The following is a 22,147-nucleotide window of genomic DNA, read 5'->3' on the forward strand; positions in this document are numbered from 1 at the left end:
TGGAAGGAAGATGGAAAGGAGGAGGGGATGAGCAGAAACCCGAGGTGGAAGGAAGTCCAGGTGAGAAGTGATTCTAGGAATCGGTGCAGAAGGCCAACATGAAGAAAGGTCTCACCTCCCATTTGCCAGGTTCCAGGGCTCAATCACATGTTAAAACTGTTTTGTGCCCAGCACGGTCCCACACAGTGGACACAGTACCCTGACTGCCTTGTCAGCCACGCAAACCTTTCTGTCACAGTACTTCTACTTCCAGCTGTCAGGGCCTTATCTGTGCTGCAGTGATGATTAACCCAAGTACCTCGGCCCCTCTGAGCCTGCTGCCTGTACCCTCTCCTGATCTCTAGGCAGCAAGTAACCCCAGGGGAGCTTCTGGAGCCCCTCTTTATGTGTGCCTAGACTCTCCAGCCCCTGCTTTGTCCCTGAAGAGGAAGACCCGAGGTTCATTACGCTTGCCCTTTCGTACAATAGCTTCTTTCTTGATGGCCTGGAGCCTAGAAGTGCAGGATCATACCCAGACCCAGTCCCAGGGCAGCGAGAATCCTGGGAAGATGCTCTGGGACCAGGAATGTATCAGGGGGCCGAAGACCCGGGTCCTCAGGGTCAACAGAGGTCAGAGGGCCCAAGGCCGTGGTTTGATCACAGGCTCAACGCACACAGCGGCCCAGTTGTCTGTGCCCCACTTGCCCCACATCACTCTCCGCTCAGAAGGAAGACAACAGAGGCTTCAGAGCCCCGGGGGCGAGCACACTGAACTGGATATCACGGGGGAAGCACCACAGAAATAGAAACACTGCAATGAAGATTAGACAACAAAGTGTCTGCCCTAAATATGTTATCCAACTTCAACTTACATTGAGCAATGCACTTTTCCCATACAGCAGTTCACCCGCTAGATTAACGCTAAGAGGACAGCACTACCACCTCCTTTCTCAGGCCACGGAATGGGGGCTCAGAAGTCGTTGGTGGCCGAAGGTCACACTGACAGAATTGGCACTGACACCCGGGTTCCGACTCCAGACCCCACGCTCAGCCAAAGCAGGAAAACACTGAGGATTTATTAGATGTTTATTGAATGAATAAAGTAACTAACAGATCGGTGCAAATTGAGAATCTCTCGTTCACGCAGTGTGGTAAGATTCGTAAAGACCCTTCCCCAACCTTGTCTCATTTGATCTGTTGTCACAACAGTCCTGCGACATTTTGGACTCCGGTTTACAGGTGGGAAACCTGAGACGTAGATTAATCGACTTCCCAAGGCCACCCAGTAAGTTGAAAAGGGAAGACAAGATACCTCAAGTCATTGCTGGCTAAATCTCCCCCTACAAACTCAGTCCTCTTAGTAATCATTGTATCTCAGGCACATAGGCGACCCTCGATAAATAGTCCCTTAATAAATAAAAGAATGAATGAGAGAATGAAGGGAATAAATATCACATTATGAATGGGGAAAAGACCTAAAAGCTGACGCAGTCTACAAGTAGGAGATTGTTAAAACAATGACCTCGACCACTGTGCCCTCCGCGCTGGAGGGGGAATCCCCCCTCCCAACCGGCTAGTCCATCGGGGAGGGGTGGGGCGGCCGGGCCGGAGACCCTCGCACGCGTGCCTCTGCCGTCGCCCCCGCAGGCTCGTGGGACGCAGCCGGGGAGGAGATAGCTGAAGGAATGGGGGCGCGCGGGGGAGCCACTCCTGCGAGGGTCGTGGGAGGAACCCTGAGAGAAAGGGGTGAGGGCAGGAGGGGGCGGGGGATGACGGCGGCAGGAACCCCAATGGGGAGGGACGGGGAGGGGCGGGGCGGGGACCCGCACGTCCTGGCCGGGCTGCGGCGGAGCGAGCGGGGCCAGCTCTGCAGACGGAAGCGGCTGGCTCGCCGGAACGGTCACATCCCGCCGCAGGGGCCCCAGGAGACAGCCGCGCAGCCTCCCGCGCCGGGGGACCCAGGCCCGCGGCTCGCCCAGCGCCCCTCGCTCACCCACAGACTACGCCGCCGTCGCGAGCTCTGGGGGCCCCGCAGCCCCGCAACCCGCGCCCGCTACGCCTCCGCCCTCTGCCCGCTGCTCGGCCTCGTGCTACCCGCCTCGCCGGGCCCGCGCCGGGATGGGGTAGGGGCAGCACCACCAACTCGGGCGATGGGTCGCCCACTGGGCACCGAGCAGCCCCCCGAGGCCTGACCGACCGCGAGGACCGGCGGAGGTGGGTGTGGGTAGGGCAGAGCCGCGCACTGGGGATGCAGGGATGGGGCAGGCGTGGGGAAAGGGGAGTTCTGGGGTTGCCGTGGGCCGCGGGGAGCCCGGGAGAGTTGCTGCCCACTCGTGGGTTCTGGACAGTCCTTGACCACCGTCCCCCCACCAACTCCTGCCACCCCAGGAGCCCCGCCTGGATGTCCAGCGGATGTCCCAGTGCCTCCTAGCGGACTCGGTGGGGACCATGGCTACGCTGACGCCCCTCTCCCCGTACCTAAGCCCCACGGTCCTCCTGCTGGTCAGCTGTGACCTGGGCTTCGTGCGAGCAGGTGAGTGAAGGAGGACGGGTTGGGGGAGCCAGAGCCAGTCTGCGGGCGGGGGGAAGCTGTTAACTGTTGACGTACTGGCACTCGCAGACCGGCCTCCATCTCCTGTGAATGTGACAGTCACTCACCTCAGAGCCAACTCGGCCACTGTGTCCTGGGACGTCCCAGAAGGCAACATCGTCATTGGCTACTCCATTTCCCAGCAAGTATGAATCACCCTTCTGCTCCCCTAACTTGTGTCCTTGGATCTCTGAATATCCCTTCAGTAACCTCCTCCCCCAACCCCAACCCCACCCCCAACCTCCACCCAGGGGGGAGAGAATCTGGGAGCTTGTGTTCCCTGGCTCACACTGCCCTTTCCATCTTACTCCCTCTGGGCGCTCGGATGTTCGGGTGTTCGAGAGTCCTGGGGCGAGCCTGTGGCCTGAGACCGGGCTGAGGCTGCCCCCCTCCCTCTCACTGTCTCCCTGCAGCGACAGAATGGCCCCGGACAGCGTGTGATCCGGGAGGTGAACACCACCACTCGCGCCTGTGCCCTCTGGGGCCTGGCTGAAGACAGTGACTACACAGTGCAGGTCAGGAGCATCGGCCTTCGGGGAGAGAGCCCCCCAGGGCCCCGCGTGCACTTTCGAACACTCAAGGGTTCTGACCGGCTGCCTTCAAACAGCTCGAGCCCAGGTGAGGGTCTCAGCTCTCCCCCACGCCCTAAAGCTTGGCATTCTCTGGCTTTTTATCTCGACTTTAAGCCCCTTGTTTACTTCTCCAAAGCAAGCAACAGTCTAGCTTAGATGAATAGAAGGATGACTTAATTCCTTGTACTGCCAGGAAAGGAAGGAAAGCAGGTTGGCAGGCGACGGGGGTATAGACACGCTGGTAATGAATCGTTTGGAGGAAGGGCTTCTTTAAGCTTCCTTTTATCCAACCTCAGTTCTCAGCAGCTGCAGCCTGCGTGAGCAAGTACCTGACCTGTAGCCCTCCGGGCGTTTTGGCCTCTGACCACCTGTCCATCAACAGCTTCCCAGAGAGGGGCTACCAGGGGGCAACCACGTGATGGGTCTAGCCGGACTTTCACCCCCAGTCTCTCCATCCTTAACTGTCTGCAGAGACACAGCTCTCTAGCTACTCCGCACAACCCAGAGTCCGTCTCCTTCCTTCTCAGGTGACATCACAGTGGAGGGTCTGGATGGAGAGCGACCGTTACAGACAGGGGAAGTGGTCATCATCGTGGTGGTGTTGCTGATGTGGGCCGGTGAGTACGCAGCTGGACAGGGAACCAGTAATTGAGGGAACGGCCTCAGTGAGGGTGGGAGGGGGTGAATGTTGTTGGGAGAAAGGGGGTGAGGGAAATGGAGGGGGAAGATGAGATGGATGAGCAGAAGTTTGGAGAGGAGAGGAGGCTGTGGGGAGCTCGAAGAGAAGGATTAAGAGGGTGGTGCTTGGGGTGCACGGGCACCAGGAACTCAAGGATTTTCTTCTCAGATTCTCTGTAAACTGGGGGTGTCTCACTGCCCTTTGAGGATGTGCCTGGGGAGGTCGGGATCAATGCTCAGATCACATTGTTGTGTTTCAGCTGTAATCGGGCTGTTCTGCCGTCAGTATGATATCATCAAGGACAATGACTCCAACAACAACCCCAAGGAAAAGGGCAAGGGGCCAGAGCACAGTCCTCAGGGAAGGCCAGTGGGGACCAGACAGGTAACGTGGGGCCAGTGAGGGAGGGAAGGGGGATTTTGCCTCTAGGAGCAGCCAGGGAAAAGGGAGAAGGCCGAGGAGGGGCCGGAAAAGGGAGAATGAACATTTGGCATGGAAGAGGCTATGTTCTTTCTGAAATTAGAGACTCAAGCCATTTTAATTCACAGAAAAAGTCACCATCCATCAATACCATAGACGTATGAGTGAAGACACAGAACCAGAAGAGAGATGCCCTAACAACCTGGGGATGGGGATGGGGTCAGGGAGAGCCTAAGATGGTGATCTGCCCAAGACTGAAGGATCCCACAGTCTCCCAGAAGATAATGACACTCCCACACTCTCAGGCCTGGTACCCATCCTCTTTCCACTGTGAACAGGGCTAGAAGGTAGGTATGCTAGGGTCTGTGCCCCTGGACCTGGGGAGTGGCTCTCAGATGGGATGTGTCTTTCCATCCCCCAGGTCCAGGGGAGAATCACTTGTTCAACCCTATCCCATTAGGTCCCAAGTGGGGCCCCAATTTCACCTGCATCAGGACTCTCAGCATCCCCAGCTGCCCCCACATTTTGCCTCTGGGTCTCAGTGAGGGGTTTTTGTGGGTACGCCCCCTCCCCCAGCAAATAAAAAAAGACAGACACTGCACTGCACTACTCCAATGTCTTCCATGGAGCCTCAGGTGCTCCCCCTCTTACCTGGCAGCACCCCCAGCTGCTGGTGATCTCACCCCTTGGACATTTTCCAATAAAGGTTTTGGGCAAACTGGAGCTGACTGTACAGTATACTGTATACTATGCTGAAGGCATTTCCACACCTTCTCTCCTCTCACTACAAGGGCCCCTCATTCCACCACCAACTTGACAGGAGCAAACTCTCACTGTAAGGTGTTTGCTTTGATTCTCCAGCCTGCAATGGGTGTAAGGAGGTTAGAAAGGGGTACAGAAAACTGGAGCCCTGGTTACTTTTGCTTTGTTGGGTTAGAAAGGGGAGAAGGAAAGAAGAGGATATAAATTCTTCCTGCACTAGTGGAAACTAATGTTAGTCACATGAGAGGGCCAGTAGCCTTTTTTGATCTTCACATCAGCAGCCCGGCTCCTCGCCATTTATTCTTCTGACTCCTCCATCCACCCCGAGCTCATTTTCAGAAAAGGACTGAACAGTGTCTTGGGACAGATGAAAGAGCAGCTACACTAATGGATCCCTCAGTGCCATGTGCTCCTCCCGTGCGTTCCTGTGCCTATTCCTCCATGCCTTTGCCTTCCCTTTTGTCTCTGTTTCTGTTCATTCAGTCAAAGGCAATAATAATTGTAAAGCATAAATGATTTTATGCTCACTCTTTGCCACTATATCCAGAGAAGGATTCTGGAAATAAAGCTGAAGGGTTCAAATGCCCTTGTCAAAAGAATTATAATTTGGGCCCTGTGGCCTATTTGTTTTCTGTAAAAATAGGGTCTGTCCTCTACTCTTCCCTAAGTCCCAAGCGCAGCTGCTGCCAGTGAAATGCCAGTTAACATTTGCAGCCACGGTGGGGGCAAGGCTTCAGAACCCAGAGTCTGTCTGGACAGCATATGGTCCACTTCCTGGAGGGTCACACGTCTTCTCAACTACAGATCCTTCCAGAGGAGGCTTAGGAATAACTCTTGTTTTCTGAATCTTGATCTCTCTGGTATGTTACAAGAAATTAAGCCAATAATGCTGAAAGAGACCCCAATCCAAAGATCAGCAAGTCAGTATCTTTCCTACTTAATCAAGCCCCACATCCAGGCATCACAAGACAACCTTCACCGATCAGGTGAGCCAATTTCTGATTTGCCCTGTACCCTGAACCATGAAAGTATCCTGACCTGATCAGCAGTCTTTAACCCACCATTACCCAATTTGGAAGCAGCTTACCTTACCTGTCCCTGGTCACCTGTTCCAAAACACTCATTTCTCAGGCTGGACACATCATTTCTTGGGACGGGAGTGTCACAGGCAGGGTACAGAGGCATGGAGACAGGGAGGTGGGAGTTGAGAAGGAATATAAAGGGTGTTCAAATGTGCCAGCTCTGGATTAAATCCCAGTTCCAGGCTTAACTGACTGGGGTCTTGAGATAACCACCCCTCCAACCCTGAGGCTCCTCTTACGTAAAATGATAATGCTATCCCCTTCAAAAGGTGGCTTTGAGTCTTGACTGGTTTGGCTCAGCTGGTTGGGTGTCATCCCACAAAGCGAAAGGTCGCCGGTTCAATTCCCAATTAGGGCACTTGCCTGGGTTGCGGACCGCCCCCCGCCCCCCGTGGGGGCACATGCAAGAGGCAACCAATCCATGTTTCTTTCCCTCTCTCCCTCCCTTGCCCTCTCTCTAAAAAATATATAAAATCTTTAAAAAAGGCATCTTTGAGCGCAAATGAGATAATGCACGTGCAACACTTTGCAACAGTAAACCTGGCGGACACACACTGAGTACTCATTCACTCTTTATTAGCCTTGTGATCCCGTGCAAGTCATATATGTAACTCATTCGGATTCCATTCTGTCAACTGTAAACGGTCCAGAATAGCAACTGCCCTGCTTTCCCTCAGGACTGTTGAGATGAAAAGAATGCACTCGGTCACGATGACGTACATCAAAGAACGAGAAAGACTGCGATTACATAGTCCCCGGGTTTGCAGCAGATGCTGAGCGAGGATAGAGCTTGAGTTTTCGAGCAGCGACGTAATTGGTCAAAGAGATAACTCATCAAGTCCCGGCCAGGTCCCGCCCTAAATCTCACTGCGCCTGCGCACCTTCTGTTTGCTTCGCGGCGAACTTACGTGTTGACCTTGCGACGCGTGTTGCGCTCTGGTCGCATCTGCGTCAGCGGCGTCGCCGCGGCTGCGTGGCGGGTTGTCCAGGTAACCACCGGAGTTGTCGCGGTCTGGTGGCATCTGAAAGACAGGTGTTCGTCATGCAGTTGAAGCACCTAAGAACCCTGCTGAGCCCTCAGGTGAGGAGTTGCGTGCCTTTTCCCTCCCCCGCCCGCCTTAACGTTCCAAGAAAAGTGGGGGACTGAAGCTTAAGAATGCCGAGCGCCTACTGTGTGCAGAAAACTAAAGGATATAGCGACTCTGCTGCGCCGATAGTGTTCAGTAGGCGAGATTGACCGCCAACCCCTGCAGCTTTCACCGCGTTTCATTTAGCATCAGTTTGGTACCAGGCCCCGTGCAGGGGCTCGAAGGGATCCAGAACTAGTTGTTACTGTTCCTGCCTGCAAACGGCTCGGACTAGGGGGAGAGGCGTGCAGGTAAACAAGGCGTGCAGGCTACACCGAGTTAAATAAGTGCTTTAAGTGCAAGCCCCCAAAGAGGCAGTGCAGAAGACCGCACCGTTCGTCCTGATGGTGAAGATCTCCGATGCAGAAGAGGCTGAGTACTGGGGGAGGAGCCCCGAAACGTGTTGAAGAAAGGCAGAGCTTGGAAGTTAGGAAACGAGAATTCAAGTCCTAGCGCCACCACTACTTTAAATATTTAAATGACCTGATGCCTCAGGCCTTAGCCCTTGTCCCACAGTCTCTCTCAGCAACGCCCCTACTCGCAGCCTTAGGGGATGTAGGAAGAGTTGGAGGAGGTACAATAACACAAAAGAACATTGTGAACTGCAAAACAGTGTAAAAAAAAAAACGGATAGAAAAGAGAGAGGGACATTCAAAATCCAAAGAATGCAAAATAATGCAAAACTAATAATAATGCCTGTCATAACTGAATGTTTAATAGCATAAGTAAAGAAGTTAGGATCATGGTTTATGAAGTCAGACACACATGGATTAAGTCTTGGTTCTGTCACTTACAAATTGTATAGGTAAATGAGCAAATTACTCAAACCTCTGTGAGCCTCAGTATCCCCACCTGTAAAAGATGCATAATAATGGCATCTTCCTCAGCTAGGAGATAAAACAAGAAAATGCATATCAAACACTAATCAACATGCCTAGTCTAACCGGGCTGGGACATTTGGTTGGTTGGAGCATCGTCCTGTACTCCAAAAGTTTGCAGGTTTGAACCCCGTCATGGCGACATATTTGGGTTGCAGGTTAGATGCCGGGTTGGGGCACGGGTGGGAGGTAACCAATGGTTGTTTCTCTCTCACATGGATGTGTGTCTCTCTCCCTTCCTCTCCCTCTAAAATCTGTAAAAATATCCTCTGGTGGGGATTAAAGGAAAAACGCCTAGTCTATGGTAATGGTAAGCCCTTGCTCAGGGCTAGCTACTATTGTCCTGTTTCCTACTTCATTTAATCGCCACGACAGTCCTGTGAGGTACATGTTGGGGAGAAAGGAGAATTGATTGATTATGGGAATCAGGAAGGCTTAACAAAGGATGTGGCATTAGGAGAATAGAAGGAAATTAGGAAAGAGAGATGTGCCCATTGCTCAGTCAACTGCCCCCTGAATCTGCTATTTAAAATTCCTTTTCCCTAATGGAATAATTGGAAGTGAAATCTTCCTTCAGTCTTTCAAAATAAGATGATATCATGATGCAGGAAAGGGTGGAATGCCCAGGGCTGAGCAAAAAAATGATGAAGAAAGATGATTGGCGATGATTGGCGAGGAGCCCTCAGCCCTTCTAACATGACATGAGAGGTGGAGGATGAGCCCGACCGTGTTAGCTTAGTTGGTTGGGCGTCATCCTGCAGGGCTAAAGGTAGCAGGTTCAATTCCTGGTCAGGGCACTTGCCTGGGTCACGGGCTGATCCCCAGATGGGGGCAGATGAGAGGCTTCAATGTTTCTCTCGCTCTCTTTCTGCTTCCCTTCCTCTCTCTAAATAAATAAATAAAATATTTTTATTTTTAAGTAATAGGCACCTTTTTAAAAAGTTGGAGAGTGATACTGGTGGTGATGTGATTTTTCTGACTGTGGATTGAGGATTTTGGTGAAAAAAGCCTCTTTTGAAACCTCTGGCTTTGGAGATAACTGGGTTAGAAGTGAAAAGTAACTGTTTTAAATGAGGGCTCTAGAGCCCAGGTAATTAATCAAACAATTGAAGCAGAAACTAAATTTTTTATTTCAAGGAGGGAAATCTGCCCGGGCTGGTGTGGCTCAGTGGACTGAGTGCTGGCCTGCAAACCAAAGGGTCTCCAGTTCAATTCCCAATCAGGGCACATGCCTGGGTTGCAGGCCAGGTCCCCAGCAGCAGCGAGCAAGAAGCAACCACACATTGATTTTGCTCTTCCTCTCTTTGTCCTTCCTTTCCCCTCTCCAAAAGTAAATTAATAAAATCTTTTTTAAAAAATAAGGAGGGAAATCCTTAGTGCAGACCTGTAGAGGACCAGGGTTCATGGCGGAAGGGACAGACAGGCAAGAACAATTCACTGGGAGGCGATCCCTTCTAACTTGGGCTTTTGTGAAGTGGACAGTTAAGGGGTGGGGGAGTGGGGGTGGGGAGGAACAAAGTGGCATTGTTCCTGAATCTCAATTCTGATTAGTTACTCCCTATTCCAGAACTTTTACTGTATCTCCCTGACCTACCAAATAAACTCAAAGTCCTAGCTTTGAAGGTCTTTCTTGAACTGGCCTCAGTCTGTTTTACATGCTGTACTTCTTCTATTCTGCTGTTTACAAGATAGTTTTGGCTAAATTAAATTACTATTTCCTGACCATACTTGCCTTTGCTCATGCCACTCCTTGGACCTCAGATAATTTCCCCACTCAACTGCATTCATTCTTCAAAGCTTAACGTTGATCATACAAACATAAATTATCTCAGGCTTCTCCAAACTATTATAGTGCTTTGTACACACCTCGCTTATGGGACTTTTCCCCTTTTTTGCACTGTCTTATTAGATCCTGGGGCAGGCACCATGTTTTGCTCTTTGCATCCCTCTCAGCCCCTGGCCAAGTGCCTTTCTCAGTGAGGTACTCAAAAAATAATTGAATAAATGGCTAGAGACCAAAACTTAGATCAATGACTTTATTTCAGTAGCAGGCCTAGGATATGAGGGGACAAAGCCATTGCAGGGACACAGTGATACAGTTGACTAAGCATGTGACCTCTTAGTACATTTGCCTTATGGGTTTCTAGAAGCACCTGGTCTTCATACTCTAGGGCTTTCTGGCCTTGGAGACCAGGATGGATCGTGGGCATCTCTTTGTCTGCAGGAAAACTGACAGAAGCCACACTAGAAGTAACAGAACTAGAAATGCTTTTGGCATCCTAGAGCAGCACTTGGGTTTCTCGTTGCCCTCCCCCCCTCTGCCTCTGCAGGATGGAGCTGCAAAAGTGACCTGCATGGCCTGGTCCCAGAACAATGCCAAGTTTGCCGTCTGCACGGTGGACCGAGTGGTGTTGCTGTATGATGAGCACGGCGAGCGGAGAGACAAATTCTCCACCAAACCAGCTGACATGAAGGTGACGAGTGCTCCCATGTACCTTACCTGGGATGGAGCTTTAGGAACACTTTCTAACCCACCTCCCAGCCACAGGCAGAGGCAGTGGCCTGCCCCCCCATTTCTCAGTATAAACGCCTCACACTCACCACAGTCACACACGTGCCTTTTCTTCTCTTCTCTTTCACATATTCTCATTACTTTCTTTTTTTAACTCCTAGTATGGCAGGAAGAGCTATGTGGTGAAGGGCATGGCTTTTTCTCCTGACTCCACCAAAATTGCCATAGGACAGACAGACAACATCATCTACGTGTACAAGATTGGAGAAGATTGGTAAGGACAGAGATCGGGAGAAGGGGGTGACTCAGGGAGGACAGGGAAGGCAGGGGGAAATGCCCCACTGGGGAGTGCCCCGCCCCCCCAATACAGAGGAGGAGGAGCCAAGCTGGGGAATGGGAGGCGGAGCCTGTTTGTGCCTCCCTCTGCCTGCCGGGCGGGGCGTGTCCTGTGGTCCTGTCCCGGGAGGAATCAGGCTAAGTCAGCAAGGAGGCCCTGCGAGGCCCTGGGGAGCCCTGAGTGATGGCGCCTCTTTGGTATTGTTTGCTCCACAGTTGCTCAGGCTCCCTCTTATCCTCCGTTCAGGGCACCTGTGGGGTCATAGGAAGATGTCTGCCCTTTCTTCTCTGCCCCCAGCATTATTTGTGTCAATTATAAAAATGGGTTTTAATATGCTTTCCCTCCTTTTATCTGGCAGGGGTGACAAGAAAGTCATCTGTAACAAGTTCATCCAGACGGTAAAGTTCAGACCAGCCCCGGGGAGGTTAGGGTGAACAAACATGCATCAGGACACCTGCATTTTTTAACATCTGTATCTGACTCTGCCTCCTGCAGGCATGGTGCTCCCTGCTGCTCATCCTCATCTGAGCCCAGTTGTGTCCCCTCCTCTCCGTCCCTACAGGTGGTTGGGGTGGTGGCACGTGGCGAGGCATCCAGGTGGTTCAGACCCATGCCACTGTAAATGTGCTGACGCACACAGAAGTGACCATCCTTTTCATTCTTTCGTCCTCGCAGAGCGCGGTTACCTGTCTGCAGTGGCCAGCAGAGTACATCATTGTGTTTGGCCTGGCTGAAGGGAAGGTAAAGGAGGGAGGGGAGCCGCAGGAGCGGTTATGGGTGGGAGTAATTGTTCCAGAGAGGGCAATGTGGTTACTCTTTCCTAGGGTCACGTTGTGTGCAGGGGGACAATACAGAGGGACCAGTTTTTCATTCTGGTTTTCTCTTCCCTTACAACCTGGGTGAAACTGAAAGTGCCCTAACCAGACTTGTGTCCATTGTCCCATTTTCAGGTTCGTTTAGCAAACACTAAAACTAATAAGTCATCCACCATCTACGGGACAGAGTCTTATGTGGTGTCACTGACAACAAAGTGAGTAAGGAGAGTGGTACCCCGAGAGTTTGGAAATGGTAGGAAGAAACCCTGTGGAAATCTGGGCTGGGAGACCACAGCATGAAAGGGATTGGGCAGGGGTGGGGGGTGGCTGGCAGCAGGAACGGCAGGCGAGGCAGGGTTTGACAGAGAAAGGGGAGTTTCTTGGTGAGACAGAATAACCTTTTTCTGTGTTTCTCTCCTTTTCTTCTTTCCGCCTTTCTCAGTTGCTCTGGGAAAGGAATTCTCTCTGGCCATGCCGATGGCACTATTGTTAGGTATTTCTTTGACGATGAAGGCTCTGGAGAGTCACAGGTATGAACAACGGGTGCTCTGGGCTAGGGGGTGAGGGAATGCCGAGAGCCCTCCTAGGGGAGGCCACGTGAAGGAATTTTGACTGAGGTGCCGGGGGAGGAGGCTAGAGGAGTGAGACCTCAGGGAGAGACGCAGATGCCTGTGGCCACAGAGAGGCTCTGTGTTCAGGAGGCCAGAGCTTAATGTTTACAGGAGGGGGTGAGTCAGGTGGAAGGGACCTGGAGACACAGGGAAGTGAAAACTCTGAGAGTAATGAAAAGGGAAAATTATTCTCATTATATTAAAAAAAAGTATATAAATTTAGAGACGAAAGACATATTTACTCTTGAGAGGGAAAAGATGGAGGACAAAAGGAATGTTCATGTTTTATTCTAATTCTCTTTGGTCTGAATCATTTACACTTAGAATTGTATAATAATTAAATGTATACATCCTAAAAAATAAAAATAAAAAGGGGCCATAACTCCCCATGGTTGGTTAATGTGTAGGACATCTCCCTTTTGGGGGACCTTAGTAGGTACCAATTAAACACCTCCAACACATGTGAATTTTGAGGTCTCCTCTTGAATGTGTATATATGTCATTTGTGTGTGTGTGAGTATAAGAGAGAAAGACAGTTTATGAAGTCTTCAGGATTAGGATGTGTTGGGAGAAATAGTCCTGCAGAGTACGAGGATCAGAGCGAGTGTGTCTGGTGCTCGGAGTGAGAAGTGTCCAGGCTGGAGTCCTCTGAGCCAGAGTGATTAAAACCGTCTGCTTCTCTCTTAGGGGAAGTTGGTTAACCACCCATGCCCGCCCTATGCCTTGGCTTGGGCTGCCAACAGCATCGTGGCCGCAGGCTGCGATCGGAGGATTGTGGCCTACGGAAAGGAAGGCCATGTGCTGCAGACGTTTGACTATAGCCGTGACCCGCACGAGCGGGAGTTCACCACAGCCGCAGCAAGTCCTGGCGGCCAGTCTGTTGTGCTGGGCAGTTATGACAGGTGGGTCCTCTTTCCAGCTGCACCTTCTGCCTGCGTTCCCTGTGTGCACGCTTTGCCTCAGTCCTGTTATTCTCAACCAGAGAGGGAGACTGGATCAGAACCAGGTGTACGTCGAGAGAGGTTCTCAGGGTTTAATGCACGCACTTTCCTCTTCTGCTCCATCCACCGGCGCCTCGGCAGCTCCAAAATGCACACGCTCTGTTGTGTCTCTGTGCCTCTCCCTGGGGGTCCGCAGGGGGTTCTCTCCACTTTCTCTGTGTTCCCGTTGCCCCTTTTCAGACCACTGGCTTAGTGCTCATCACCTGATACTATACTGTGGCGTTCGTGTCTGTCTGGCTAAATTTAAGACACCTTGAGAAGAGGGCCTATTATTCATGTTTTTTAAAATCTCCAGTGCCTAGGTTAGCATCTAGTACATATTATCTGCTCAAATTTGGGGTGAATGAATGAATGAATGAGTGAACGATAGAACAGTAGATCCACAGCTAGGGTCTGGGTCCCACCACTTCCTTGGGGCGCTTTGTCCATCCTGTCTTTCCACCCCTTCAACCTCCTGTGTGACTCTTCCTGTTTCTTTTCTTCTTCTCCGACTCCTGTCATCTCTCTGACCTTTGTCCACATTCCCCTGCTGCTAACAGTTCGTTTTTCTCGCCACCTGTAACTTCCACTTGTTTTCTCCACTCCCATCATTCCTACTACATTTTACTTTGGACCCAATTTCCCCAGCTTACTTCCTTTGAACCTCTTTGTCCTCTCCTGCTAGATTCACTCACTAGTTTGTCTGTTCTCTTCTATCTCCTTCCTTCTCTGATTTGGCAAGACTAATCAGCTCGCTTTCACTCTTTTCTCACCCTCCATCTCTTCTAAAAGCCACGTACTTTATTTCAGACTGCGGGTGCTCAACTGGAGCCCTCGAAGAAGCATCTGGGAAGAGGCGAAGCCCAAGGAGATTGCCAACCTATATACCATCACCGCCTTGGCCTGGAAGCGGGATGGCTCGCGGCTGTGCGCGGTACGTCCCTCATTAACCCCCTTCTGCACTGGTGACGTTTTCCAAACCAGGAAAAATTCTGCCTTACCCTAACGCGCTCTCTCCTGACACTAGAGAACCTCCTCCTTCCTTTGGACCCCGGCCTAAAACTCTGACGTTACAGACAGGAAGGAGAAACGCATACTTTTTTAGAGGCCAAAAGGGACAGAGAGTCATATAAGCTGGTTGATTTCTCCCTCATGTAGCATCACTACACCCATGAGTCCTGTGTCCGCCACCTCTTTTCCTGTTGGCACTTCAAAAAACTACCAACCCTTTTACTGCCAGCTCTTCCCCGGGTTCTGGAACCTGAGTTTCGAAGGTGCCTCTGGATACCTCCCCGCACCTGGGCGCCCTGCGTGCTGCCCTTCATGCTGCCGCCTTCCTTTCTAGGGCACACTCTGTGGAGGGGTGGAGCAGTTTGACTGCTGCCTCCGCAGGAGCATCTATAGGAACAAGTTCGAGCTGACGTACGTGGGACCCAGCCAGGTAAGCTGCTGGAAGCCTGCCTTACCCGGACCTTGCCCTGGCTCATTCACCTCTGGAATGCTTCCCTGCCTTCTGGCCGCAGCCACAGTGTCGGATTTAACCTGTGGCAGAGTTTTTCCGGGGAACAGCATGTGTCGGGGCAACTCTCTGGCAACTTTCCGGAAATAATTCTTCCAGCTTGTTATAAGAAAAGGTTTAAACACCAGGTTTCAGGGATATGGAGATTGCCACTTACGTCTTCCCGGTCTAACGCTTTGCTGCCTGTATGGTGGCAGCTGGAGAAGTTGATCAGTAGGATTAACAAGGGTGAATTCTTCTGTTTCAGGGTCTCAGAACTCACTGTACAGGATGTTGCAAGTTAATTTCCTAGTTCCCAACCCCACTTTTTTCTACCTTTACCTTCCTTTTTTCTTTTATTTATTATTTGTTGATTCCTTCATTCTTTCATTTTGTCCAGAAACATTTATCCAGTGTCAGCACTGTTAGTCATTGCGAATTCAAAGCTAATTGTCTGTAATACTTTGTACCTTAATAGAGAAGATCCTTCCAGCAAAGGCACAGATATATTTGTATCTGTATCTTTACACGGATACAGATATATAATAACGGTGGCAAAAGTTGAAACCGTAAAGGTTTCTGCAGAGAGCTACAGGACCACAGGGAGAGTGACTGTGTTTATCCAGTGGAACTTTCAGATTCACATGTATTAGAAGCATCGAAGGGATAGTGTGTGAAAGCACCTCATAAATGATAAAGCACCATGCAAACGTGAGGTGTTCTTATTACTATCGGTACCCTAGGCCAGTTGGGGAAACCAGGTGCCAGCTTTGCTTAGCACTGTGGGGTGGGCAAAGGGCCCAGCGTGTCCCCCCTCTTAGGAGTTGGGGGAAGCCTAGTTCACTCAGACTTGTCCCCTGCCAAGGTGATTGTGAAGAACCTGTCATCGGGGACCCGCGTGGTGCTCAAGTCACACTATGGCTATGAGGTGGAAGAAGTGAAAATCCTGGGGAAGGAGCGCTACCTGGTGGCCCACACGTCAGACACTCTGCTGCTGGGGGACCTGAACACTAATCGCCTTAGTGAGGTAGGACCCGAAATGGAGGTAGGGAATGGGCCTTCTTGAGATGCTATTTCGGGGGAGCCAGGGTCCCTAGCGGGAAGAGCTTCCCACAGGAAGCGCTAGCGTCCTGGTACCAAGGATCCAGTGTCAGGGAAGGAGGCCCCGGGGGCCTCCTTCTCAAATTCATCTCATTAGCACCCTGGGATTTGAATCGCCACTGTGAGGCAGGTTTTTACCACCTCTCAGAAACAGAGGGACGTAGCACCTCCCCTGTGCCGTGCAGGAGCCTCCCCAGACTCCGTCTCTGCCGCCCACCCACCCCCCCGTTCCTTCTCTCGGCGCTGTCTTGGGCAGTCATGCACATGGCTCCCCGTGTCTTCTCTTCCCTTTGCAGGTCGCGTGGCAGGGATCCGGTGGCAATGAGAAGTATTTTTTTGAAAATGAGAATGTGAGTAGAACTTTCTTCCATCTTGATAAGCTTCCTTCAAGCTCCTGCGTCAGAAGGATGGCACGTGGTGCCCTGGAGAGGTAGTTCAGCTGGTTGGAGCGCTGTCCTGATGCGCCAAGGGTGAGGGTTCAGTCCCCGGTCAGGGCACATACAAGAATCAACCAGTGAATACATAAATAAGTAGAAAAACAAATCGATGTCTCTCTCTTTCTCAAAATAACTAAATAAATAAAAAATTAAAAAAAAGAAAGATGGCAGGTAGCAACAGGTTGATAAAGCAGCAATGGTAGATAAAGAAAGGCAGAGGGTGAAACAGGTAGAGGAACAGAATAGAGAGAAAAGTGGGAGTCACTTTGAATGGACACCTCTCCTGTTTTGCTCTTTCATCATGCCACCTCCCTGCCGAGTAACAACAGTTCCATTCGCCCCCAGGTGTGCATGATCTTCAATGCTGGAGAGCTGACCCTGGTGGAGTACGGGAGTAATGATACCCTGGGTTCTGTACGTACCGAATTCATGAACCCCCATCTCATCAGGTAACCCCACAAGAGAATTCCTTGCTGACTTCTAATCCCTGTGTCCTCGTTTAACCTGAAAACTTCATCCCCTGGTGCTTGAGTCCTTGATAAACAGCCCAGCTGCCTGAGCCCTTTGGCCTCACCTCATCTTTCACGTTTCAGTGTCCGTATTAACGAGAGGCATCAGCGGGGAATGGAAGAGAATAAGAAATTGGCTTACCTGGTTGATATTAAGACTATCGCTGTAGGTGAGTAAGACCCTATCATAACTTTAGTAACAAAATAGGGGTTTGTGGTCGACATCACAGGATCGTGTGGAGTGGAGGATCCAGGAACCCGAGAGGTAATGTGTGACCCACTGTACGGTGGACGTGTGAAACGTTCAAATCCATAGGTGCGTGTCTACCTGTAGGTGCACTGGTAGATATACAGGCCTGCTCATGCAATTATGCATGTTCTCTAGGTATATATCTTGGGTCTGGAAAATTATGAATTGTAGAGCAGAACCACTAGCAAATTTATAAGTTTTCCTCTTCACAGGATCATAGACTCTTAAAACTAGAAGGGGCCTTATTTTCCGTACATTTTGGCATTAGTAACTAGTGATGAGATGCTATTTGCATTTCACAGATGTTTGCATTTATAAATCTCATTTTATCTATTAATTTTCAGTTTTGTATTATGAAATGTTTTAAGCAGAGAGAACAGCACAGCACTCTCTGAGAAGTGCGGAGAATGACATGCCCATGCGGAGCAGTTGTGCAGGGCAGGGCCCTGGGGTCAGGGTCCCTCACTTCCCCACAGTGTCTGTGCGGTCTTGGGAAAGTTGCGTACCCTTCTGAATCCTAGTTTCCTCATCCACAGAATGGGGGTACAAACAGTGCCTACCTCATATGGAAAGCACTCAGACTAGTGTTTGGTACATAATAAGAATGGTAGCTTTTGCCCTGACTGGTGTAGCTCAGTGGATTGAGTGCAGACCGCAAACCAAAGAATCACCAGTTCAATTCCCAGTCAGGGCATATGCCTGCGTTGCGGGCCAAGTCCCCAGGATGGGGCACTCGAGAGGCAACCACACATTGATGTTTCTCTCCCTCTCTTTCTCCTTCTCTTCCCCTCTGTCTAAAAATGAATAAATAAAATCTTTTAAAAAAAGAATGGTAGCTTTTAATAATACTAATATTATTATTACTTGTGTATCCATACCCAGTTCTGTCAAATCCTAACATTTTGTTATATTTACCTTGGATTTTTTATCTGTTCTCTTACTGATGGACACTGAAGGTGTTGGTTTTTCACAGTTACAGTGTTCAGTTCACAGAGATTTATACCTAGAGTAGAATCGCTGAATCATAGAAGAAGTACATCTTTAATTTCACTAAATATTTCCAAATCATTCTCCAAAGAGATTATACCAATTTCCATTACCACCAGCAGTTAGAGTTCTCATCCTTCCACATTCTCTCCAATACTTGAAACTGCCTGACATCATAATTTGGCTCCATCCGCTGTGTGTGAAATCATATCTCCTTGTATTTTTTTGTTGTTGTTCATTTGTTTATTGGCTGTTTAGCTTTCTCTGTCTGTGGACTGCCAGATTGTATCCCTGGCCTTTTTTTTTTTTTTTAATCAGCTTATCTTTTTTTCACTTGACTTTGAGGAGTTCTGTGTGTATCCATTTATAGCCTTTGGTGGTTACGTGCAGTGCGGGTGTTTTCACTCAGCCTGTGGCTTGCCTTTTCTCTCCTCCTCGGTGTCTTGAGTTAATATGTTTAATATCTCAATGTCCATTGCTTCTCTTTTTAATAAATAGTTTTTAACTTCTATGGTCTTATTTAAGAATTCCTTCCTTACTCCCTCTTGTATTGTAACATTTTTAAATTTTGCTTTTGACCTGGAATTTATTTTTATGTGGCCAGGGATCTAATTTTATTTTTTTTCCATATATTTAACCATTTATTGAAAGTCCATTCCTGACCTACTAATTTGTTCATGTTGTCTCTCATAAATCAAGTTTCCATATGCATACAGTTCTGTCTGTTCTTAAGATATTGTTACATTTTATGAATTCTGTATTTCATATCAGATCTCTGAGCTCAGCGATGTGTCTATAATGGAAACAATAACATAGTCCAGTGGCCAGAGCTCTGGTGGCAATAGTGAGCAGTGAGACTCTGGGTGAGTCACCTCACTCTTCAGGTCCCGTCTTCAGTGTACACAAAACAGAGTCCCCACAGCCATTGCTTTCTGTGACTCTGCTCACAATTGGGCATCAGAACAGGGCTTTATCATTTCTGCTCCTTAATTAAAGGAAAATTCATTATTAAGTCGGTCTTCCCAGTTGAAGACACCAGCTGGCATTTGATCTTTAGCTTCAGCACATATAACAAAGGCAGGCACATTGCCTATCAGTAATGGACCATTATCAACGGAGCTGTGAATGGGCTTCGTTCAGGAGACTTTCTGAAAGCATCCTAGCCATCCCTGAGGGGTCTGTGTTAAGTGTGATCATTTCTTATCTTGTCGGCAAGGTTCAGACCAAATTATTCATCCCCTGTCCTGACCAGCCTGGCTTTAGTCAGAGGTCCCTCCAGTTTCTCTGTGTGCCTTCACCGCTGCGTGTGCCGGAGCGCTCTCCCATCACAGGCTGTCCACTGTGCAGGCAGCGCCTTGGAACCGATCCGATCATCAAGGCCATTTGGAGCGTCAGCCTTTTCTCCCTGGTGCGCTGTAACGGGGTACATCCATAACATGCTCAGTGCTGCCTTTCAGAGGATTTTGGGAGTAATGGAAGCCAGTTGCTCCATAGTTCCTGTCTACTCTGAGACAACTCCAGGAGTGCCAGAGAGGAAGAATCACGTTTTTTGTTTTTTTATTTTTAATTTATTGATTTTAGAGAGAGGAAAGAAAGGGAAGAGAAAGAAAGAGAGAAAGAGAAACATTGATTTGTTGTTCAACTTATGTGTATTGAAATATGAGCCCTGACCAGACATTGAACCCACAACCTTGGCTTATTAGGACAATGCTCTAACCAACTGAGCTATGCATACAGGGAAGGAATCTCATTTTTTGATGAGTCTGGACCTTTTGAGTTAACTACAGAGTTAAACAAAACCTCGACAGTTTTCAAAGAAACCCAGCATCTTAAGCATCTTAGCAAACCGATGTGTTGACCATTTGCATTCCTAAGGACACACTCCAGACCGATAGAACATTCCTAACGCCCCACCTGTGATTGGAAGGCCAGACTTTTGCAAGGTGCCTCATGCCCTGTATATGATTGTGTGGAATGTCTCTTCTTAATCCTGTCTCCTTTACTCTCTAGTGGATCTGATTGGTGGCTACAACATTGGCACCATCAGCCATGAGAGCCGTGTGGATTGGCTGGAACTTAATGAGACGGGGCACAAGCTTCTCTTCAGGGACCGCAAACTTCGTGTGAGGAGGGCTGCTAAGGCCTTAGCCACTGACTGGTCCATAGAGGATGTGGTACTCGCTGCTACCAGGGATTGTGGGGGGCAGGATGGGACATAATTTCTTGGTGCTGTGCTATTAGCATAGCACAAGGCCCAGGAGAACCAGCATTCTTTGTGTCTGATATCACAACCCATCCCTGTTACCCTTAAGGAGATTGTGTCACGATGGCACCAAAGTCAGGAGGGGGATTTGAGAGTTGGTTGCTCCTGCACTACTCACAAGTCCGTGCCCTCGGGAAACTTCCTTACCCCTGCACTCCTCCCCCTCCTCATGCCGACCCTCGCCCGCACCTGCTGCTGCGGCACACTGCACCTGCGCTTGTCTGACAGCGCTGCGGCTGGCTCGGGGGCGGTCCCCTCCTCGCCACTTGTTGATTCTAATTTCGGTACGGTACCACCAAAGAGTTCATCCTCAGGGTCAAAGGGCTATCTGCTGGTTTTTCATTTTATTTTTCCATGTTATGTCAAAGCCACATCACAAATTTCCAGGCCATGTACTTTGTCTGGTGGCTTTACTTTTGTGGTCCAGGCCGGTGACTCTGGCCCAGTTACTCTAGGAATGAAAGTCTGACCTTCACCTATCTTAAACTCCTGGGATGTAGGTCTTTGCTCTATATTTGACCTGTCAGAATATTCCAACTCAACATAAACTTCAAGGGTTGCAGGTCAATAAGCTTTGAAAATCAGCAAGTACCTGACCGGTGGGTTAGCTCGCCACAGGTCACCATCAGGGAAATATGGTCAGGACCCGAAGACACTGCATACTCCCTTCTGACTGTGCCGTCTGCCTCTTCCTTCCTTCCTCAGCTGCATCTGTACGATATCGAAAGCTGCTCTAAGACGATGATCCTCAACTTCTGCTCCTACGTGCAGTGGGTCCCAGGGAGCGACGTGCTGGTAGCTCAGAACCGAAACAGCCTGTGTGTGTGGTACAACATTGAGGCACCTGAGAGGGTCACCATGTCCCCCATAAGGGTATGTCGACACCAGGGCACCTCAGATATCGTGTCAGGCTGATTAATTAGAGCACTGAGGAGGCTCCAAAGGTTACTTGGTTTTCTCTGCCCACCACCCATCATGTCTGGGATGGAGTCAATAAGTAAAGCTTGGACTCCTTCCCCACAATGGACCAGGCCCCAGGACCATTGTTGTTCAGATTCCTGACCTTGTATTAGACCCTTGGAGGATGGGTCTCTAGGACGGGGCCCTGGGAATTCACCGGGTGGTAGGGAGCAGTCCCCTCAGGCTGGTAGATCCCCACTAGGAGGAGCAGTTCTGGGTCCCTTCCTCCGGTGCTGATTGTCGGAAGCCATTCAGAGTTGTAATTCCTTTTTGCTTAGACTGCAGATCAGACCCTGTCTCCTATCTTCCCACATCACACACCCAAGTAACCTCCCCGTATCTGGGAGACCGAAAAGAAGGCAGAGAGGCTGCTGTGCCGGGCTAGGATGACTGGTGCGGGTGTGGATAGAGCACTTGAATTCTTTCTTTTTGCTCTTTTTCTGTATCTCTTCTGCTTTCTTGTCTCATTTGAGGCTGATTAAGGTTGAGATTTTTTGTTTGTTTGGTCTTTTCCTTTTTAAACCCCCTTTTTCCACTTTTTTTCTTTTGGAAGTTATACATTGTATTTCTGTAGCGATTACTCTTGAAAGTTTACCATCTACATAAATTAACAAAGTCCAAAGTTATTCAGCATCTAACCTCCACTCCCCTGCAAACAGTACAAGGACATTAAAAAGGACCTTTGTTAACTTCAGTTACTTCCCCTTTGCCATTATTATCCAGTATTTAGTTCTCTTTTGTCATCCCCCAAATTAGACATTGTTGTTTTATACAGTTTGTGTAGCTTCCCCGTCATGG

At 49.7% G+C, this 22,147-nt stretch overlaps 2 protein-coding genes across 4 annotated transcripts in view; both read left to right on the plus strand.

Moving 5' to 3' along the window:
* Positions 1-1,842: 1,842 nt before the first annotated feature.
* On the plus strand, positions 1,843-5,485 carry FNDC4 (fibronectin type III domain containing 4). 2 transcript variants are annotated; one of them, XM_045844563.1, is made up of 7 exons: positions 1,843-2,193; positions 2,368-2,512; positions 2,630-2,715; positions 2,983-3,187; positions 3,669-3,758; positions 4,080-4,204; positions 4,369-5,485. In XM_045844563.1, exons 2-7 carry the CDS (start codon positions 2,392-2,394, stop codon positions 4,402-4,404), a joined length of 663 nt encoding a protein of 220 aa, XP_045700519.1. In that variant the 5' UTR covers positions 1,843-2,193; positions 2,368-2,391; the 3' UTR covers positions 4,405-5,485. The 2 variants fall into 2 exon arrangements, with proteins under 2 accessions (XP_045700519.1, XP_045700518.1); XM_045844562.1 differs by having other exon boundaries at positions 2,600-2,715; positions 4,369-5,481.
* A 1,559-nt stretch (positions 5,486-7,044) lies between these two features.
* The window catches only part of IFT172 (intraflagellar transport 172), a 32,744-nt gene continuing 17,641 nt past the window's right edge, over positions 7,045-22,147 (plus strand). For both annotated transcript variants that reach the window (XM_045844581.1, XM_045844582.1), the window contains exons 1-16: positions 7,045-7,165; positions 10,420-10,563; positions 10,763-10,875; positions 11,297-11,336; positions 11,614-11,679; positions 11,889-11,968; positions 12,196-12,283; positions 13,052-13,266; positions 14,155-14,278; positions 14,690-14,785; positions 15,708-15,869; positions 16,240-16,293; positions 16,726-16,829; positions 16,974-17,059; positions 20,137-20,249; positions 21,095-21,262. In XM_045844581.1, coding sequence (XP_045700537.1) covers positions 7,127-7,165; positions 10,420-10,563; positions 10,763-10,875; positions 11,297-11,336; positions 11,614-11,679; positions 11,889-11,968; positions 12,196-12,283; positions 13,052-13,266; positions 14,155-14,278; positions 14,690-14,785; positions 15,708-15,869; positions 16,240-16,293; positions 16,726-16,829; positions 16,974-17,059; positions 20,137-20,249; positions 21,095-21,262 — 1,692 coding nt within the window. In that variant the 5' untranslated portion in view covers positions 7,045-7,126. The remainder of the gene's footprint in view (positions 7,166-10,419; positions 10,564-10,762; positions 10,876-11,296; positions 11,337-11,613; positions 11,680-11,888; positions 11,969-12,195; positions 12,284-13,051; positions 13,267-14,154; positions 14,279-14,689; positions 14,786-15,707; positions 15,870-16,239; positions 16,294-16,725; positions 16,830-16,973; positions 17,060-20,136; positions 20,250-21,094; positions 21,263-22,147) is intronic.

This window comes from Phyllostomus hastatus, unplaced genomic scaffold, assembly GCF_019186645.2.
Source record: "Phyllostomus hastatus isolate PE091 unplaced genomic scaffold, TTU_PhHast_1.1 phas_contig_402, whole genome shotgun sequence".
Lineage (NCBI taxonomy): Eukaryota > Metazoa > Chordata > Mammalia > Chiroptera > Phyllostomidae > Phyllostomus > Phyllostomus hastatus.